Source organism: Hypanus sabinus, chromosome 10 (assembly GCF_030144855.1).
Source record: "Hypanus sabinus isolate sHypSab1 chromosome 10, sHypSab1.hap1, whole genome shotgun sequence".
Lineage (NCBI taxonomy): Eukaryota > Metazoa > Chordata > Chondrichthyes > Myliobatiformes > Dasyatidae > Hypanus > Hypanus sabinus.
The window spans coordinates 63499897-63520599 of NC_082715.1; the positions used below are offsets into that span (position 1 = coordinate 63499897).

The window sequence follows — 20703 nt, forward strand, 5'->3', positions numbered from 1 at the left end:
ATTTTGTGCTTATGCTAGCATTCAAAGCATCAAAATTAAGGCAACGCTGATTTTACAGCACATGTTTTAAGGCTCAGCATTTGTTGCACATAACATGACAAGTTGCTACCAGCCGGTATAGAGTTTATGGGGCGGTTTTCTTGGCTACAATAAGATTCAAAATACACAAATCAGAGTGATTGCGATCAAAGTGATTGTTTCTCTTAAGTTATGTATCCAGCTCCTTTCAAACTGCTGCAAGCTACAAGGTGCAGTGTGAAGTCATCGGTTTATGAAGGAGGTCACTTGATCTGTCTGCACGCAAACAGCACTCAATATCATATTTCACCTCTCACTCTCAAGTGGGCAAAATGAACATACCATTTTTCACAAGACGGTCTTCTAATGGTGCAGGTTATGAACAACTTGGTTTGTGTGAACTTGGCTAATTTCACGGGGGTGGGGTTATTATTTCACAATGTTAAGGTGCAACCATAGGCAATACACCATGCTGCCATTTGTCTTTAATCGAAGTAGACACCTAATTATTATTCATTCATTTTGTCTCATCCTCTCTTCTGCTTATGTTTCAAACATCACTTCAATTCAAGCACAAACTCTTAAACATCTGGAGTTAACTCCTCCTGACGTGACTTAATGTGAAGTTACACGGAGAGAGGTGGATATGGAAATGAAGGAGTAGGAAGTACAACAGCAAGTAGAGAAGTAGTAAGGTAGTGAGACGTTCACCCTTCTGTCCAAGCTCTGCAGTTCAAATTATTCCTTAGTAAGTAACTTCAGAATGGCAACCCAATGTACCAACACTCCTTGCTATTCTTCAACAACTTAAAACATATTAGCTTTTTTCCAGTTACACAAGAAATGAAAATGACCACATGTGCATTCAACCAAATTCAATCACTGGATAAAGTGGAATTAATCACCTTTCTGTATTCTCATAGTGCCTCTTTGCACCCTTGTCTCTCCTTATACTCCCTTGAGGTACTTCCTCAATGGCTGGAGCGGACTAGTGCAAAGTTATTAACCTTCCAATTGAGATTAAAAATAGCCTTGGAGAGTAACTTCTGAGAGTTCTGGGCTGAGCAACGTGGCCTGAACAGCTTCTCGGCCTCGGCTACAGATGTGGACTCTGTTCAGCATATGAGCAACAGCAAAGAGTCTGAAGAGTTTCGGGCTTGGGAGCAAAAATGCAGAAAAAAGGCACGGATCTTTATAGAGCTGCTGTCACTTTCATAGTCCTGTTGATCTATTTATAACAATGTAATGAACGAGATATTTCTAAGAAAAAAGATGGCAGCAGGGTGGACTTGCAAGCAGCATGAAAATCTTCTTTTGACATGGTAATTCAGTATTGCAACCTGATGGTACCACGGTTGTGCGGCTCTTCCATATTAAAAAGAACGAGTCCTGAGTTTTGGATTCAGCCCTATGTGGAATTGTTGCTGGATTTCTTCATACTCTTTGACAGTGATAACAGGACTTCAGACAAGATTTGCAAATCTCTTCTCTAGATTGATTTGACAAATTTACCTTTCTTTTGTAATTTCTAAAATGGGCTTTGCGTCAGTCCCTGAACTGGAGGTCAATACCATAAGATCAAATGACTTTATCTTCTCCCTCTTCTTCTCCTTTCTACTCTGAGATGCAACGAGACCTGGGTATCATTGTACACCAGTCATTGAAGGTGGGCATGCAGGTACAGCAGGCGGTGAAAAAGGCAAATGGTATGTTGGCATTCATAGCAAAAGGATTTGAGTACAGGAGCAGGGAGGTTCTACTGCAATTGTACAAGGCCTTGGTGAGACAGCAACTAGAATATTGTGTGCAGTTTTGGTCCCCTAATCTGAAGAAAGACATTCTTGCCATAGAGGGAGTACAGAGAAGGTTCACCAGATTGATTCCTGGGATGGCAGGACTTTCATATGAAGAAAGACTAGATTGACTAGGCTTATACTCACTGGAATTTAGAAGATTGAGGGGGGGATCTTATTGAAACATATAAAATTCTAAAGGGATTGGACAGGCTAGTTGCAGGAAGATTGTTTCCGATGTTGGGGAAGTCCAGAACGAGGGGCCACAGTTTAAGGATAAAGGGGAAGCCTTTTAGGACTGAGATGAGGAAAAACTTCTTCACACAGAGAGTGGTGAATCTGTGGAATTCTCAGCCACAGGAAACAGTTGAGGCCAGTTCATTGGCTATATTTAAGAGGAAGTTGTGGAGAGAAAGCAGGTACAGGGTTCTGAGTTGGATGATCAGCCAGGATCATACTGAATGGTGATGCAGGCTCGAAGGGCCAAATGGCCTACTCCTGCACCTATTTTCTATGTTTCTATGAATAGAAAAGTTTTACTTTTTTAGTATTTGAAATGGGAAAGCGATGAGTTGAGTTTGGACCTTGTGAGAGGAAAAAGATAAAGGAAGCGTAGAAGGTTGAGGGGGGATTTGATCGAGGTATTTAAAATTTTGAGAGGGATAGATAGAGTTGACGTGAATAGGCTGTTTCCATTGAGAGTAGGGGAGATTCAAACGAGAGGACATGATTTGAGAGTTAGGTGGCAGAAGTTTAAGGGAAACACGAGGGGGTATTTCTTTACTCAGAGAGTGATAGCTGTGTGGAATGAGCTTCCTGTAGAAGTAGTAGAGGCCAGTTCAGTTGTGTCATTTAAGGTAAAATTGGTTAGGTATATGGACAGGAAAGGAGTGGAGGGTTATGGGCTGAGTGCGGGTAGGTGGGACTAGATGAGATTAAGAGTTCGGCACGGACTAGGAGGGCTGAGATGGCCTGTTTCCGTGCTGTGATTGTTATATGGTTATATGTTATATGGAACATTTACAGCTCAGCCAGAAGGAATAAAAGGGTGACAGGGGAATAAATAAAAAGATTTGATGCATGGATTAACCCATCAGCAACCCCTCCATTACTGCCAATGATCATTACTGCTTTCTTTGCCAGCCAGCACTCTCTTCCACTATGAGTAACTAGATTCCTGTCAGTTGTTTTTTCCTATTCGGGTTTTCCTGGGAAAGGAAGAAACCAAATCAGTAGTAATGCTTTAGTAAAGAGGGTGCTTGTTTATTCTGGATCTGCAGGAATGCCCAGCATTGGTGAATAATTGAAGTGTGTGGTATATATTGGTATACCCAACAGTAAGAGGCATTAACAGCATCAGCAAATTCAGGCGATACTTGGAGGTATGCATTATGAGTCATCTCAATTGGGACTTCGAGAATAAGGAAAATTGACAAAAATATAATCAACAAATAATATTAGAGTAAGCTTCATAACGTCCAGTAGCTGCTGAATTTCTTCGAAGTCTTCTGGCTGGTTGGTGATATGCTCATTGCATCTCAGCAGTGTGGACACTGGGTCAAGAGTTTACTAGCACATTTACCAGGGCACTTGTTGTCCTTGTCAGGTCTCGACCCGAAACATTGACTGTTCATTTCTATGGATCATGAGTTCCTCCAGCATTTTGTGTGTGCACTTGACCTCACTTACCATGGCTGGCACGCATCTACTTTGCCATCTGCCTTCTCTGCTGAGTTGGCAATTAACAGCTTTTGATCAGGACCTTCCCATTGAGCTCCCGGTGGTTCCTTATATAGTTTCTTAATCAAGACCCACTCACCACGAATCAGGGTGTGTCCTCCTGTTGGATCATTCAAAGTGGCAGAAATTTGTCAAGGAGCAGTCGGTACAGATTGGGTTAATTTCATACAACAGTTAACAACACTCTCTGCCATGATATCAGCCTCTCTAAGATTGAGGGCTCCCAGCAGTGACATAGGATGCCCTGTTACCACCTCAAATGGACTTAGTTTAGTTTTCTCATCAGAAGTTGCTCTGTCACCTGAGACCATAGGAAGAGCCGTAAGCCATGGTACGACTTCCTAGTGATACTTAGTTGTTGTTTGATGGTTCCATTCATTTGTTCGACTTGTCCTGATGATTCTAGGCAACGTGGACAATGAAAAGACCATTCAAAGTTCATCAGTCAGCAATTCCTGACACACTCCCAAACCAACTTCCTTGCACAGAGCTGATGTGACACGACAATCCCCAGTTAGGAATATAGTCCTTGATTACTGCTTTTGCTGTGTATGTGGAAGTGGCTTTCCTTGCTAAATTAGCTTCTACTCATTTTAAAAACTTGTCCACTGTTAGCAGTACACTTGAGTATCCTTGACACTTTGGTGAAGAAATGTAGCCCTGTTGTAAGTGTAACACCTCAATCATGGCCAAATGATTAGAGGAGTTTCTACCCACCCTGATACGTAATGATAAGACAGGTTTTATACAACAACACCAAGCACAAGACAATATACGAAGGACACTACACATTATGGATCATATACAAAAAAGTAAAATTAAAGCAATAGTGATAAGCATGGACGCTGAAAAGGCATTTGATTCGGTTAACTGGAATTTTCTTTACAGAGTTTTGTATGGATTTGTTCCACATTACACAATTATTAAAACTTTACAGGCACGAAATGACAATCCCACTGCTAGGATTAAAATCAATGGATATTTATCAAATAGCTTTACCCTAGAAAGAGGCTCGAGACAGGATTGTGCATGGTCACCGCTACTCTTCGCATTATATCTGGAACCACCTGCTCAATACATCAGACAAAATGAAGATATCATTACTATTGCTATTACTATTAAAGGGACAGAGCATAAATTGGCCTGTTATGCAGATGACATTGTAAGCTATCTAGGGCAACCAACATACCCTTTACCTAAATTGATGCAGTCCTTTGAACAATATGGTCAATTATCAGGATACAAGATCAACATAGGTAAAACCCAATTACTTTCATATAATTATAGCCCATCAAGAGAAATTGAATTTAGATATCCCTTGACATGGCAAACAGAGTCTTTCAAGTATTTGGGCATCATCATGCCAAAAGATTTGGCAAAGTTATCAGAATGCAATTATTTGCCTATATATAAAAAAATTAAGGAAGACATAACAAGATGGAATCTAATTCCCTTCTTTAGTCTCAGTTAAAGGATTGAACCCATTAAAATGAATATATTGCGCAGACTATTATATCTCTTTCAGGCCCTACCAATAAAGATTAACCAAAATCAATTCAATGAATGGCACAAAATGTTATCAAGGTATACAGTGATTCTGCAAACATGCAAAAGTTTGGGCACCCCTGGTCAAAATTTCTGTTACTGTGAATAGTTAAGTGGGTAGAAGATGAACTGATCTCCAAAAGTTATAAAAATGAAGCATTCTTTTCATCGTTTTAAGCAAGATTAGTGTGTTATTTTTGTTTTGTACAATTTTAGAGTGGAAAAAAAGGAAAGGAGCACCATGCAAAAGTTTGGGCACCCCAAGAGATTTGAGCTCTCAGATAACTTTTACCAAGGTCTCAGACCTTAATTAGCTTGTTAGGGCTATGGTCTGTTCACAGTCATCATTAGGAAAGGCCAGGTAATGCAAATTTCAAAGCTTTACAAATACCCTGACCCCTCAAACCTTGTCCCAACAATCAGCAGCCATGGGCTCCTCTAAGTAACTGCCTAGCACTCTGAAAATTAAAATAAATAATGCCCACAAAGCAGGAGAAGGCTTTAAGAAGATAGCAAAGTGTTTCAAGTAGTTTGTAATGTAATTAAGAAATGACAGTTAACGGGAACGGTGGAAGTCTGAAAGACCAAGGAAACTTTCTGAGAGAACTGCTTGTAGGATTGCTAGAAAGGCAAATCAAACCCCCTGTTTGACGGCAAAAGACCTTCAGGAAGATTTAGCAGACTCTGGAGTGGTGTTACACTGTTCTACTGTGCAGCAACACCTGCACAAATATGACCTTCATGGAAGAGTCATCAGAAGAAAACCTTTCCTGTGTCCTCACCACAAAATTCAGCATCAGAGGCTTGCAAAGGAACATCTAAAAAAGCCAGATGCATTTTGAAAACAAGTCCTGTGGACTGATGAAGTTAAAATAGAACTTTTTGGCCACAATGAGCAAAGGTATGTTTGGAGAAAAAAGGGTGCAGAATTTCATGAAAAGAACACCTCACCAACTGTTAAGCACAGGGATGGATCAATCACACTTTGGGCTTGTGTTGCAGCCAGTGGCACGTGTAACATTTCACTCATAGAGGGAAGAATGAATTCAATTAAATAACAGCAAATTCTGGAAGCAAAAATCACACCATCTGTAAAAAAAAAAGCTGAAGATGAAAAGAGGACGACTTCTACAACAGGATAATGATCCTAAACACACCTCAAAATCCACAAGAGGCACAAGCTGGTTTTGCCATGGCCCTCACAATCCCCTGACCTCAACATCATCGAAAATCTGTGGATAGACCTCAAAAGAGCAGTGCATGCAAGACGGCCCAAGAATCTCACCGAACAGGAAGCCTTTTGCAAGGAATAATGGGCGAAAATCCCCCAAACTAGAATTGAAAGACTCAGCTGGCTACAGAAAGCGTTTGCAAGCTGTGATACTTGCCAAGGGGGGTGTTACTAAGTACTGACCATGCAGGGTGCCCAACCTATTGCCTCAGGCCCTTTTCCTTTTTTGTTATTTTGAAACTGTAAAAGGTGGAAATAAAAAAAGTAATCTTGCTTAAAATATTAAAGAAATGTGTCATCTTTAACCTTATGCATTTTGGAAATCAGGTCATCATTTACTCTCTTAGCTATTCACAGTAACAGAAATTTTGACCGGGGTGCCCAAACTTTTGCATGCCAGTGTGTATGGCAAGGTAAAAGACCTAGAGTTTGTCTCCAAGCTTTGCAATCAGCCAAGGAAAAGGGGGGATGGGGCGTGCCTTATCTTCGAGATTATTACTTTGCAGCACAGATGAGAGCTGTGACCTGCTCGATTATATGCTGCTCGATGGAAAAACATTGGAGAGAAGTTACCTTCCATCCCCATACAGGCAATTTTGGCTGATAACAACCTACAAAGTTATGTAAATACTATTGATAACCCATAGGTGAAAAGGACTCTGAAAATATGGAAAACTGTTATAAAAGAATATAAACTAGAGGGAGATTTTGTAATTCTTAAATGGTGTGCATATGACTCGGATTTTACGCTGAATAAACTGGATGCTAGATTTAAGGACTGGGCAGCTAAAGGAATAACAGTTCTATGCAATATAATGAAGAAACGTTGTTCAGTTTTGAAATGCTTGAAGAGAAACACTTAATAGAAAAACAAGACTTTTATCGGTATTTGCAGATGTGATGTTATGTTAATTGGAGGGGGGAAAATGTAACCGAGGCAAGTACATGTTTGATAGAACTGTTTAGAAAAGCATATGATTCAGATAATGGTAGTAGAATCATTGCACATGTGTATGAGGGTCTGTCAAATCTTAAAACACACTCAACTTCATATATTAAAAAAATGGGAGAAGGAAGGAGGGATAACTATATCTGAGGAAGAGTGGACAGTAGTATGGAGATATCAATGGAAGTTAACCAGTTCACAGAAATAGAGGGAGTTTGGGTGGAAAAACCTGATAAAATACTTTTTTTTACACCCTCTCAGAAATCCCATTATGATAGTAACCTCCCTGTTTGCTGGAGAAATTGTGGAAATCAAAATGCAGACCATTACCATATTTTCTGGGATCACCATGTTATCAAAGATTATTGGAGGGGGACACACAATGCCCTACAAGAAATTTTTAAATGAGAAATACCCTTAGAAAGTAAGACCATATATTTTGGGTATATACCTCAAGAATAGTTGAAAAGAGATAAATATTTAATGAATGTACTGCTGGTGGCTGGTAAAAAGACTGTTACCAAGAAATGGTTATCAAGGGAGAGCCCAACTTTAAACGCATGGGTGAAAATTACAATGGACATTTATAAAATGGAGAAGACAACAGCATCTGTCAATCTTAAACTGGAACAATTTGAATCATACTGGGAAAAATGGTTTAACTACATAATACCCCATTAGGCCTGATTTTATTCTCACAAATCAACGATTAAGTTTTAAAAAAAAACCACTCCCTACTTGTATGTAGTTTTTCTTTTGTTTATTCATTCTTTTCTTTCTTCTCTAAAAGTGTGTACCTCAGATAAACACTATGTGGAGATTTGTGGCAAACATGAATATATGATATATACATACAGTATCTTATGGAAATGGTTGTATGATGCTGAATTTCAATAAAAAATAAATTTTGAAAAATATAAGTGTAACAATGGTCAGGTGGGGCAGGAGAACTTAATTATCACAGCTTCTCTGCTGCTTCTGCATTTGTTTTCAGGCATGTCATTCATCTTTGAAACACTTCTTGAACTTTTGCCCTGAACTTTGGATTCTGTCACCACTGGGAGAATCTGTCAATCTTTTGCACTCCAGTGGGTCCCAGGGAGTGTATCTGCTGTTCCAGATAAGGAAGCACTCTAGTTGGAGCTACCTGTGGATGACTAGTGCCATATCTCCATACTCTGCCACTGTTTGACCTCCCACCATTCTCCACACAGAACCACTTTTGCCAGTTAGAGCTTGTACCTCTTAAATATCTTGTATGTTCGTCAGATACAGATTTCAACTTTGTTTTCATAATTCCATTTCTCAGGTTCACTGCACTTGTTCTTGCTATTTCTTTTAATTGTTTTACTTCTTTTATTTATTTCCATTGTAATCATTTTGGAGTGGCTTTTACACCAATTGATGACAATTGTATGACATCCATGAGTTTGTGTACCAGTTGGCCATTCTTGATTGGGGTTCCTCCCACCATAAGAAATCCTCTTTGTCTCCAAAAGTTTTAAAAATTATGAATAATGAGAATCAAAGTAGATTTTAGCTGATCTTGCTTCTGCAAACTTGCAGGCTTCAATCAAACCTTGTAGCCTGTTTCACACAGGTATCAGGAGCTATACTTCCTGATGCTGGTGCTTCAGTTCCAGAAACAACAGTCCACCCAGCCATTCAAATTCCACTCTCTATCGCTGAGTAGCCATCAGTGTACGGAATCAGATCTTTGGAGGAATAGTAACCAACAGATGCCATCGGTCTTCATATTTAAGACAGCCATCATGTGTTTCTTGTTGACATACAGTGTAAATGGTGTTCCTGTATCAAAATACATTGCTTAGCAATGGTTTCATCTTCAGTCCTGTGTGTTTTTACTTTCTTGATCTTATTAGATCAAGCTCTTGACATAGCTGTCAATTTTTTTTGTTTCATCACTGTTATCCTCACTCAAGCCACAAGGGGTCGCCATAGAGTGCTTGCCATGTCCAACTTCGAAGTTCAGATGGTCGCTCTATTTCGGGAGGCTGTCCAATGTAGGCTGTAATTCTTTAGATTTCTGATGGTGGTGTTGTCCTAGGGGGACTGTCCAATGTAGAGCGTGTTTCCCAGGGCGGAGTGCCAGAGGTAGTGCCACTGGCATTGTCACCAGATGTGTCATTAGCAGGACTGCTCCCTTGAAGTCCCTGCTTAGTTTCTCCATATTGTTTCAGTTGCTTCTAAGTCCCACTTCAATGTTTTTCTGTGTAATCAGTTAATGCAGATTTGTTCTTTAGACTTTTTACAATCTATATCATAGCGTTTTTCTGAAGTTCCGCAATTCTTTTCCAATTGATTAGAAGTCTATACTCAGCCCATTACCTTTTATTCTCTTGCACGTTTGATCAAACTGATCACGAATTCCTATTTCTAAATCATAATTCCATGTTTATTTTTGTTCCCTCAAGCATTCTCTAGATCTTATTGCATGTCTTGTTAATAAACTTAACATTGACTCCCACCATTTCGTCCATGCTCTCTTCTTGCTGTAGCCATCAGGAAGAAGTTACAGGAGCCTCAGGACCTATACCATCAGTTTCAGGAACGGTTGTTACCCGCAACCATCAGGCTGTAATCCAGAGGGGATAAATTCATAAATTCACTCAACTTCACTCCCTCCCCCCAGTCACTGAACTGTTCCCACAACTTATGGTCTCACTTTCAAGGACTCTTCGTCTCATGTTCTCAATATTTATTGCTAATTCATTATTATTTCTTTCTGTGTTTGAACAGCTTGTTACCTTTTGCAGTCTAGCATTCAGTTAGTGTGGTCTTTGATTGATTCTATTATGGTTATTATTCTATTATGGATTTATTGAGTATGCTTGCAAGAAAGTGAATCTCAGGCTTGTATATCGTGACATATATACATTGATAATTAATTTACTTTGAACTTTTCATTAACTTTATCAAACTAAGATGTTTCATTCAAGTAAGAGCTGTTAGTAGGTTTCAGGACTTTGACCATTGTTTTGATTCAATTCTAATTTGTATGTACTTTTTATTATTTTGTCCACGATCTCAAAGTATTCAGAGGTTGCAGCTGAGGTTTAAAAAGATTGTCCAGCAACCAAATTAATAGATTGCAACTAAATGAATTACACAACTGAAGTTTCACTACTTACTGAAATAGGTCGTGTGTGACCGAAATTTTAAAAGATTGTCCTGCAACTGAAAATTCTTCCCTACTCTGCTGGCTTGTACTGCCGAGCCTGATATTAATTTCAGTGCTCGTCTTGATTTTTACAAATCTATTCTTTCAAACTACAAATGTAGTAGTTTCCTCAATCCTACTTCTATCTGACAATGCATTGAAGCCAGACCTAATTTTTCTCTGGCAATTTGGAATTAGGGTGGAAGCTCTTACCTTCCATTTAGTTTCAAGTCAGAAAATTTTCTACTTTGTCTGTGATTTTTCCAAGTCCTTAAGACTTTGCAATCATGGTCTCTGACTACACCAATTGTTGGATTTTGATGTTTTAATCCAAAGTTCCTTCAAGTCAGGAAAGAGGCACAAAACTTCTTGTTTCACAATAGTTTTATTAAGTGTTAATAGAGCAAAGGGAGATGGAAAATAGACTGATAGAGGGTTTACTAAGTAAAAAAAATAAGGCAAAAAATCATGTCCAATGTGGAGCAGCTCTTTTTATGCTACATAGTTAAAAGTTCCATTCAAATTTGCAGATAAAAGCCAGCCATTCAAAAAGTTCCTATTAAAATAATGCAATACCAGGAGAAGGTTCCAGAACTTCTCAGAATCATACAAATATAATCACGATGGAACACACTGAACAACTGCATAGTCATTAGGAAACATACTGAACAGTCACATGTATATAAGAACTACTTGATATACCAACAGACAATTAGTTGTCAGACTGCAAAGAAAGTACCAATGAAACAGTCAGATCCAACATCTGTGACTACATGAGTTTATGCACAGCGCTAACTTTGTCATATCCCAAAGATAGGCTTTTGACCTCTGTAAATTCCCTCTAGTGTAGGAAAATGGCAAAGGAATTAATGTGAGATGGATCAAGGTGCAGGGTATAGGGAAATACAGACAAAGGGTTTTGGACTGATATGATTATTATGCTGGGATGTGGATAACCTCCATCTCTAATCTTAGTAAATAATTAAGTAGTAAGTTATCATTAACAATAATCAGAAATACAAATAAAAAACGAGTGTAACAGGTCATTGGACGTGTTATGATGAAATATCATAGAGTCATTCAATAATACTATTATGTTTTGTAACCCTAAAACATAAAAACTTTAAGTGAGGCACGCATGTATGATGAAGTGGTGTGATAATGTATGCCATTTGTGTACTTTTACATATAACCCATAATGAATTATTTAAACAAAGAATGCTTAGTCAAACAATATATTTACAGTATTTCAGTATTTACACTACTCCCTACTTAGCTATAAACTCCAAGTTAATTCATCTCAATTTATATACATATAAATACTATGTAATACAACTGCTATATAAACATTCACGGCAGAGTAAATTTTAAATTGTTCCATTCAGGCCTAAAGATTTAATTGCCGTGGAGGATTTCTTACACTTACGGGGAAACGTATTTCTTAACAAGAAAGGACCCTCTGCTCGGCAGATGAGACTTGTGGCTGTGGGCCTCCTCTGTGGTGGTTGTGGGAGTTAACTCTGAGGCTGCAGGAAGTGATTTTGACAGCTGTGGACACCTTTCTTCTCCTTTTCTCTCCAGATCTACTTCAATCCTTGCTTCTTACCCAGTCCTTGCTTCTTCCTTGCTCTTTTTCATGCTCTTTTTTTCTTTGCCACGTTCCTTTTTTCTTTTATGCTTTTCTCTTTCTCACTCACATTCTCCATTTCAACTTCTTGACTTTCTGTTTTTCGCCCTTCTAGTTTCTTGTGAGTATCTTTGCATTTTCTAATTTCTTGAGAAATTACGTTTTTTTCATCTTCTTCCATTTCCATCATTATCAGATTTTTCATCAACAGGATATAGACATGTGCACTTTTTGAAACTGACTTTTTGAAACTTGACTTTTTTTCTTTTTTTCTTCTCTGAGCAGTCCATTAATTTCTGTCTGCCCAACGTACTTTTTGTATGTTGCAATTTCTGGCAGTTTTGCCTTTAAACCTGTATTGGTCTGGTGTATGTAAGCCCCTGCCACAATGGCAGCACAATTTGTTCAGATAGGCTAGTTTCTGTTTAGACACTGCAATTTTGTTCAGAATCACTTTCATTCCTGACTGTAACTCAAATGTGTCTTTGTTTGCTGTTTGTTGATAAAGCTATTTTAACTGCTCTTTTAAATGAAAGTCCGTAGATCATAAAATATATGAGCAGAAGTAGGCAATTTGGTCGATCAAGTATGCTCCGCCATTGATTCATGGGCTGCTCCAATTCTTCCAACCATCCCCATTTCCCTGCTTTCACCCCATACCCTTTGATGCCCTGGCTAATTAAGAACCCATCTATCTCTGCCTTAAACACATCCAATGACTTGACCTCCACAGCCAGTCATGGCAACAAATCCTAGTTTTACCACCCTCTGACTAAAGTAATTGCACTGCATCTCTGTTCTAAATGGAATTCCTTCAATCCTGAAGTCATGCCCTCTTGTCCTAGACACCCCTACCATGGGAAATAACTTTGCCATACGTAATCTGTTCAGGCCTTTTAACATTTGAAATGTTTCTATGAGGTCCCATCTTATTCTCTTGAACTCCAAGGAATACAGCCCAAGAGCTGCCCGATGTTCCTCATACGGTAACCCTTTCATTCTTGAAATCATTTTCATGAATCACCTCTGAACCCTTTCCAATGTCAGGATATCCTTTCTAAAATAAGGAGCCCAAAACTGCGCACAATACTCCCAAATTGGTCTCATCAGCACCTTATAGAGCCTCAATATCACATCCCTGCTCTTATATTCTATACCTCTAGAAATGAATGCCAAGATTGTGTTTGCCTTCTTCACCACCGACTCAACCTGAAGGTTAACCTTCAAGGTATCCTGCACAAAGACACCCAAGTCCCTTTGCATCTCTGCATTTTGAATTTTCTCCCTGTCTAAATAATAGTTTGCCTGTTTATTTCTTCCACCAAAGTGCATGACCGTACACTTTCCAATATTGTAGTTTATATGTCACTTCTTTGCCCTAGCTAAGTCTCTCTTCAGGCTCTCTGTTTTCGCAATACTACCTGCTCCTCCACCTATCATTGGCAAATTTAGCCAGAAATCCATTAATTCCATAGTCCACATCATTGACATACATTGTAAAAAGCAGCAGTCCAACACCAACCCCTGTGGAACTCCACAGGTAACTGGCAGCCAGCCAAGATAGGATCCCTTTATTCCCACTCTCTGTTTTCTGCCAATCAGCCAATGCTCCACCCATGTAAGTAACTCCCCTGTAATTCCATGGGCTCTTACCTCACTAAGCAGCCTCATTCACGGCACTTTGTCAAAGGCCTTCTGAAAATCCAAGTACACCACATCTACAACATCTCCTTTGTCTACCCTGCTTGTAATTTCATCAAAAAACTGCAGTAGGTTAGACAGGCAGGATTTTCCTTTCAGGAAACCATCTTGTCATGGCCATCTTGTCAAGTACCTCCAGGTACCCTGTAATCTCATCCCTAACAATTGTTTCCAACAACTTCCTAACTGCTGATGTCAGGCTAACAGGTCTATAGTTTCCTTTCTGCTGCCTCCCACCCTTCTTAAATAGTGAAGTAACATATGCAATTTTCCATTCATCTGATATAATGCCAGAATCTATCGATTCTTGAAAGATCATTGTTAATGTCTTTGCAATCTCTCCAGCTCCTTCCTTCAGAACACAAGGGTGCATTCCATCAGGTCCAGGAGATTTATTCACCCTCAGACCATTAAGCTTCCTGAGCACTTTCTCAGTTGCACCTTATTTGTTTCTATGTTTCTACTTCACTTCCCCAACACTCTTGAATGTCCAGTATACTGCTGATGTCTTCCACTGTGAAAGCTGATGCAAAATACGCAGTCAGTTTCTCTGCCATCTCTGCATCTCTCATCACAGTATCTCCCATGTCATTTTCTATTGGTCCTATGTTTGCCCTCAACTCTCTTTTACCCTTTATATACTTAAAAAATCTTCTAGTATCTTCTTTGACATTAGTCGCCAGCTTCATTTCATTCTTCAGCTTTTCCTTCTTAGTTTCCTTCTGCAAGTTTGTGCTTCAGTGCATTAAGTCCATTACCAAACTGACAGTGCTCAGACAACTTCTTCAATTCAGTAATGTATGCTGAAATGGACTCCCCTTACTTTTGATTCTGCCGATGACACCAATGACACTTACAGCATTCTTCAATGAACAGTGGCTTTGGTTCCTGCTTTACTTTAATGATATCAGCAAAGCTTATTTTGGTTGGTTTGTTTGGAGCAGTTAAATTTATAAGCAAACTATGTGCCTTTAAATCCAATGCACTTAGCAAAATTGGTACTTGTTTCTCATTGGCTATTCCATTTGCTTTAAAATACTGCTCAATCTGTTCAGTATAGAAAATCTAGTTATCACTTGTGGAATCAAAAGTATCTATCTTTCAGATGAAGCCAGCTATTTCTGCCTGTTTTAATGATTATTATCACTTTATGAATCTGTGATTTCTTTCACCTTCTGTCATTTTTTAACTGTCATCTTTCCTGTTGCAAAGAAAACTTACTACATTGTTTTTTTAAACTCAAATGTCTCACGGCACTTCAACAGATAGTCATCTTGGGTTCATTTTAAAAAATACCTATTCACCACTTATGTCTTGTAATTCCCAAATTTAAAATAATTAGAAGAAACTGAAAGGATTCCAGAATGCAAGTCTAACTTTGATTTTACTTTAAGGGAGGCGCACACATATGACAAAGTGTCATGATGACATATGCCATTTACATACTTTTACATATAGCCTGTAATGAATTATTTAAATAAAGAATGTTTAATCAAACAACAATTTACAGTATTACTCAAGTATTACTGAAATATTAAATACAAAATATAACACAGAAACAAAACCTTTGGCTCACCATATCATTACTGTGCATATCATTACCTGTATATTCTATTCCGATTTACTGACACTTGGTCCTTAGGAAACAATGCCTTAGCAATTCCGATGTTCCCAAGTGCTTCTTAAATGGTGTGAGAGTACTTTTCTCAGGTAGCACATTACAGGTTTCAGCAATGGTGAAGAAAAAAGTTATTGCTCAAATCCCCTTTAAATCTTTTGCTCCTCACCTTAAATCTATGTTCTCAGGCTTTTCACACCTCTGCCATGGGAAACATTTTGCTATCTTCCTCTCAGTATTCTGTACCTGTCTATCAGGTATCTCATAAGCTTCTTCTTTCCTCTTCTCCAAGGGAAAACAAACCCAGCCTGTGTAGTCTCTCATCATAGCTGAACCTTTCCACCTTTGGCAACATCTTGGTGAATCTCCTCAGAATAGTCACATCTTTCCTGTAGTGTTGTACCAGATGCCTGCTTCACCACTCAATCTGCATGTGATAGCACCCTCAAGGATCTTTGCATTAATACACACATGTCCAGAGCTTTTTAAACTCTTAAAATATATCATATCATATATAAGCTAGGAGTAATTTCCAATTGCCATTGTTCTGGCCAATTTACCAGCTGCTTAATATCGTTCTGTGTCCTAAGATTATTCCTTTGACTGACAGCACCAACAATTTTTGTGTCATCACAAATATACTGATCATATCTCCTATATCACATCTAAATCTTGAATGTATATAAAAACAGAGTAAAGTTCTTGGCTCAAATGCCTGTGCACAGTACTGGGCACAGGCTTCCAGTCATAAAAACAACCCACCATAACCACCATGACCCATTGTCTCCTACTGGCAGATCAATGTTGGATCCGTTTGCCAACTTGCCTTGGACTGGTCCACGTAAACAATATCAACTGCACTGCTTTCATTAGTATATTTACCTCTTTTGTTAGATAGGATCTTTCACCATTAAATCCATGATGATTATCCTTATCAATCATTGCCTTTCCTATTGTAGATTAATCCCCTCTCTCAAGATGTTTTCCAATGATTTTCCTACTTCTGATGTTAGATCCACTGGCTTATCCATGCTGTCTTTCAAAAGTAAAAGTACCACATTTGCTCCCTTCCGGTAATTTGGCATGTCACTTGTGCAGTAAAGATTTAAAGAATCAGGGCCTCAGCAACCTCCTCCCTCACCACCCATAACAACATAGGATACATCCCATCATGCCCTGGGGATTTCTTCAACTTTATACCTGTTAAAATATGAAGAACCTTTTTTCTAGCTTCATGTGCTCTAAATGACTTAACTGAAATCTGCGCATGCACTCTGGTTCTCGATGCTGAATTCAGATGAAATGTATTCATTTAAGGCTTCACACATATCTTCTAGTTCCATTCACACACATTTTCCCAAATGAACTCCATTCTTTCCTTAGTTAACTTCGTGCTCTTAAGTACTTTTTTAAAAAAATGCCTTGGGATTTTCCATAATTTTATCTGCCAACGATATTTTGCAGCCTAATGTTTCTCTCTTAAATTCATTTTTTAAGTATTTCCTTACACTCTTTGTACTGAAAGTCTTCTCCTCTTTGCAGGGTTCTGGACCTGCCATATGTTTCCTTTTACTCTTTATCAAACCCACAATATCCTTCTATAAACTGGGATCCTGGATTTGCTGTCTTTGCATTTCACCATGAGAGGTTGGCTCTGAGCTCTAGCTATTTCACATCCCAGATGTAGATTTAACCATAAGTAGCTGCTTGCAGTCTGTGTTTGCCAAGTTCTGTCAAATGATATTGAATTTGGCTTTCCCCCATTCAGATATTAAATTTCAGAATTATCATTAATCCTCTTCATAACTACTCTGTAAGTTACCAAGTTGAGGTTGCTATCTTCAAAGTGATTGCATACTGACATGTTGTCTACTTGTCTGGCTTCATTCTACAGGATTAGGTCTCACACTATCCCATCTTTGTAAAGCAAAATCCTCTCCTGAATTAGGACAATTAGATATTAGGACAAAAACCCCTTCTGGGTGGCGCTTAAAAAATTCAATCCTTTGTAATCCTTTCACACTAAGTGATTCATCTTCATATTGTGCAAACTGAAATTCCCTTCTATTACAGCCAAATACTTTCCTCTTGCAAGCGATTCTAATTTGATACACATTTACTCCACTATCTCCTGCTCTCCATTGGGAAGCCTGTAGTGTAATCCCAGCAAAGTAATTCCATAGTTTTAATTCTTTTTTTTATTTAAACTGTCTCATTTGAAGAGTCTTAAATTATATCCTCCCTTGTTACTACAATGAAGACCTGTTTGACCAGTAATGCAACCCACCCTGCATTTTAAATCCCTCAATCACACCTGAACCTATCATGCAATGGACTTCTGTTGCTTTGTAGGTGCAGCCTGACCTGTTGAATATTTCCAGCACTTTTTGTTTCCTGCATTTAATGTACTTTGTTTTGAATCAGTAACTTTATATTAGAAAGAGTGCTATTTGTGTTACTTAGTTATTGAAAATTAAAGGTCCTGGTTCTATCCATTATGTGCAGTGAACATTCCTCTCACTAAACTGTAACACACCAAAAGAATCTACCAGTAAAGTGATAGCTGAAAAGCTATTTGATCACAGACAAGATTCTCAATTTGAATCCTCATAAATACACTTTTGGTAGCTAAGTGTGTTTAGCTTTTATTTCAGACATGTTGAAATTAGATTTTAAAGTTTTTACATTGAATGTGAATGGCATTTTTATTAATTCAGATTTTACTTCATTCAAAATGAGATCATCAAGGGCGTTAGAAGTAGTTAGTTTTAAGTAAGGTGATAGCTACAGGGGCAATGAGTTTGAGCAGTCAAAATTATCTGTAAATATTTTCTTCCAGTGATGATGTGAAGCTTTGTAATCTATTGGAGCATACTTCCACATGTACTCTAAGACATTATCATTCTTTCCATTAATAGGTTCCAATGATCTAGCATGTCTTCAGAAAAGTGGATTGTTTTGTTTGAAATTCCTTACCTTTGTCACTTTAACCTCTTCTGCTTCATCCACTTCCTAACGGTTCAGTGCGCTTAGATTTCAAGGCAGAAACCTTGTTACAAGATTTTACAATAGATAATCAAGAAACTATTGAGAGTATATTTGAGTGAGTATTCTGTCGTTAGCTTTAACAATGAGAAGTGTGAGGCATTCAGCCACCAATATTTGCAAGTTGCAGTGAGTCCCCACATGGAACTTTTATGATAACTAGGACATTGCAATATATTCTTCCTTTGTAAGTTAGCAAATTTAAACACAACAGGAACAAAGTGCCTCAGAATTCCTCTACTATTATTCCATATTGACTCCTGATGTTCTAAACTGCCCAAAGCTTCAGGTGTGTATGATGTGGTTATTAATTACATTTTACTGTAAAAGTGCATTGGTCAGTATTGTTGGGATTGTTTTTAAAGGAGCTTTGTTCTGCAGTGTACTATGGGAACCAATGGGAGATGGTAAAAAGATTGCATCTTTGGCTGATAATCATCTTCTTCTTTGGGACTTGCAAGAAAGCTCAAGCAAGGCAGTGGTAAGTAATTTTAGAGTTTACCTTTGTGATTAAAAACCTTATGTTTTCCTGTACAGAGTTGTTATTTTTGCATTTTTTACTGGAAACGTCCTTTGTAAACTTATTAAACAGTAATTACCAACTTTATCCATTGAATGTGCATTGCCAAAATTGGCAACAAAATTGTAATGTGATAAATTTATACTGTTGATTTTCTTTATAATTGTTAATATGCTAAAGTAAGGATAGAATGAGTGGAAGTTAAAATAGCCCGTGCAAGGATTGTTGCCAGGTAGTACATATCCTCCTAAAGTGCCAAAATTCAGGGAGGAAGTTTGTATCTAGTTCTGATTGGATAAGGGCAGATAAGGTGCCTTATTCTCCTGAAGCAGGTATTAGACCATTTGCAAATTTAAATAAAAGGGCTTAAAAATGCTCAAGACTCAAATTAAAAATCTATTTTGCATTGCTGCTGAATGCCTTGGACCAAACAACCCCAAACACTGTCCCTGAATTGAGCTAAGTACTTAACATGAAAGCTCACGGTCCTGAGATTCTTCCAGCATAAGCTCTACACTTGACCCACAGTCTCTTAGAATCCAATCTGCAAACTTACAGCTCCTTCCATTCACTCTATCCCATCTTACATTGCCCCCTCACAGTCCCAGAGCAAACCTGTCTCCAAACCCATTCAATCCTCTAATCAGTCTCCAGAGTTCATATAAGCCGTATTACTCATGACAGGCAATTTTGTGGCGAGTTTAAGACAGTATAATCTAAGGCACAACATCCACGTTTAAACACGCGTGGGTTGGAAACAAGCTAGACTGGAGATTGCCGACAATCTGGTGATGGGGTGTCTGTAGCATCATTCTCCATTCTGTTTACAGGGTGCTTCTCTTTGATCCCACATTCAGGAATTATTTAAGTAAATGTTTTTAAAAATTATAGATGCTGTAAATTTGAAATAAAAGCAAATTGCTGGAAAAAGCAAATCGGCAGCATCTGTGGAAAGAAAATCAATTAAAGTTTCAGGTCAGGGATCCTTCATCGAAACTCTGCTTTTCTCTCCACAGATGCTCCTAGACCTGATGAGTATTTCAGAAATGTAACTTTTTCACAATGGCTCTAAGTTTGCGTTTTCCACGGATGGTCATGGGGCCTTTATTCACACTTGGAGCCTCATGACGATTTCTCAAACAGCCCCTGCAGTTATAGTCCTTTAAATCAGCACATTCTCCCTGGATCAAGCTAATTTTTATTACTTATGTGTATAGTGGAATTTCAATATGTTATGATTTAATTATAAACAAATTATACACATAATTCATAATTATGTATTTACATAACAAAATCTCTGTGTTAAGAGTTTTTAAGGTCAACAAGCAAGACATATATTCTTGCATTGTTGAGTTTTCACTTTTCACAGTGAACTCAAACAATGCTGTGTATGCATCCCAATTTATTTTACTTCAAGAGATCTCTGCCAGTTAGTCAAATCCTTGGTGTTTTCTATCCATCAAGAGATGCTAATAGCAGTGGCTATCATTAAGTCAATCTCACTTAGCCAATTTTCAAAAAATCATTGGCGCACTGTTGTGTCAAGTGTTTTGGAAGTGGTATACAACCTGGTTTATACACTTGCATAATTTTTCCTTTCTGCTTTCACCATCCTTTCAGCACTCCATTCCAGATCACATCGGCTGCATATTTTAAAAGCAATATTCTCCAGATCAACCATTGATTCTTTGATTGATTACTTTGAATTTGTCCTCTAATAAATGTTACTTTTGCTGGT

General features: G+C 38.2%; 1 protein-coding gene across 2 annotated transcripts in view; it reads left to right on the forward strand.

Annotated features, from left to right (window-relative positions):
- eipr1 (EARP complex and GARP complex interacting protein 1) overlaps positions 1–20703 on the forward strand; it is a 96203-nt gene that overhangs the window by 49778 nt on the left and 25722 nt on the right. For both annotated transcript variants that reach the window (XM_059981992.1, XM_059981993.1), the window contains one exon: positions 18827–18926. In XM_059981992.1, the coding sequence (XP_059837975.1) occupies positions 18827–18926 (100 nt within the window). The remainder of the gene's footprint in view (positions 1–18826; positions 18927–20703) is intronic.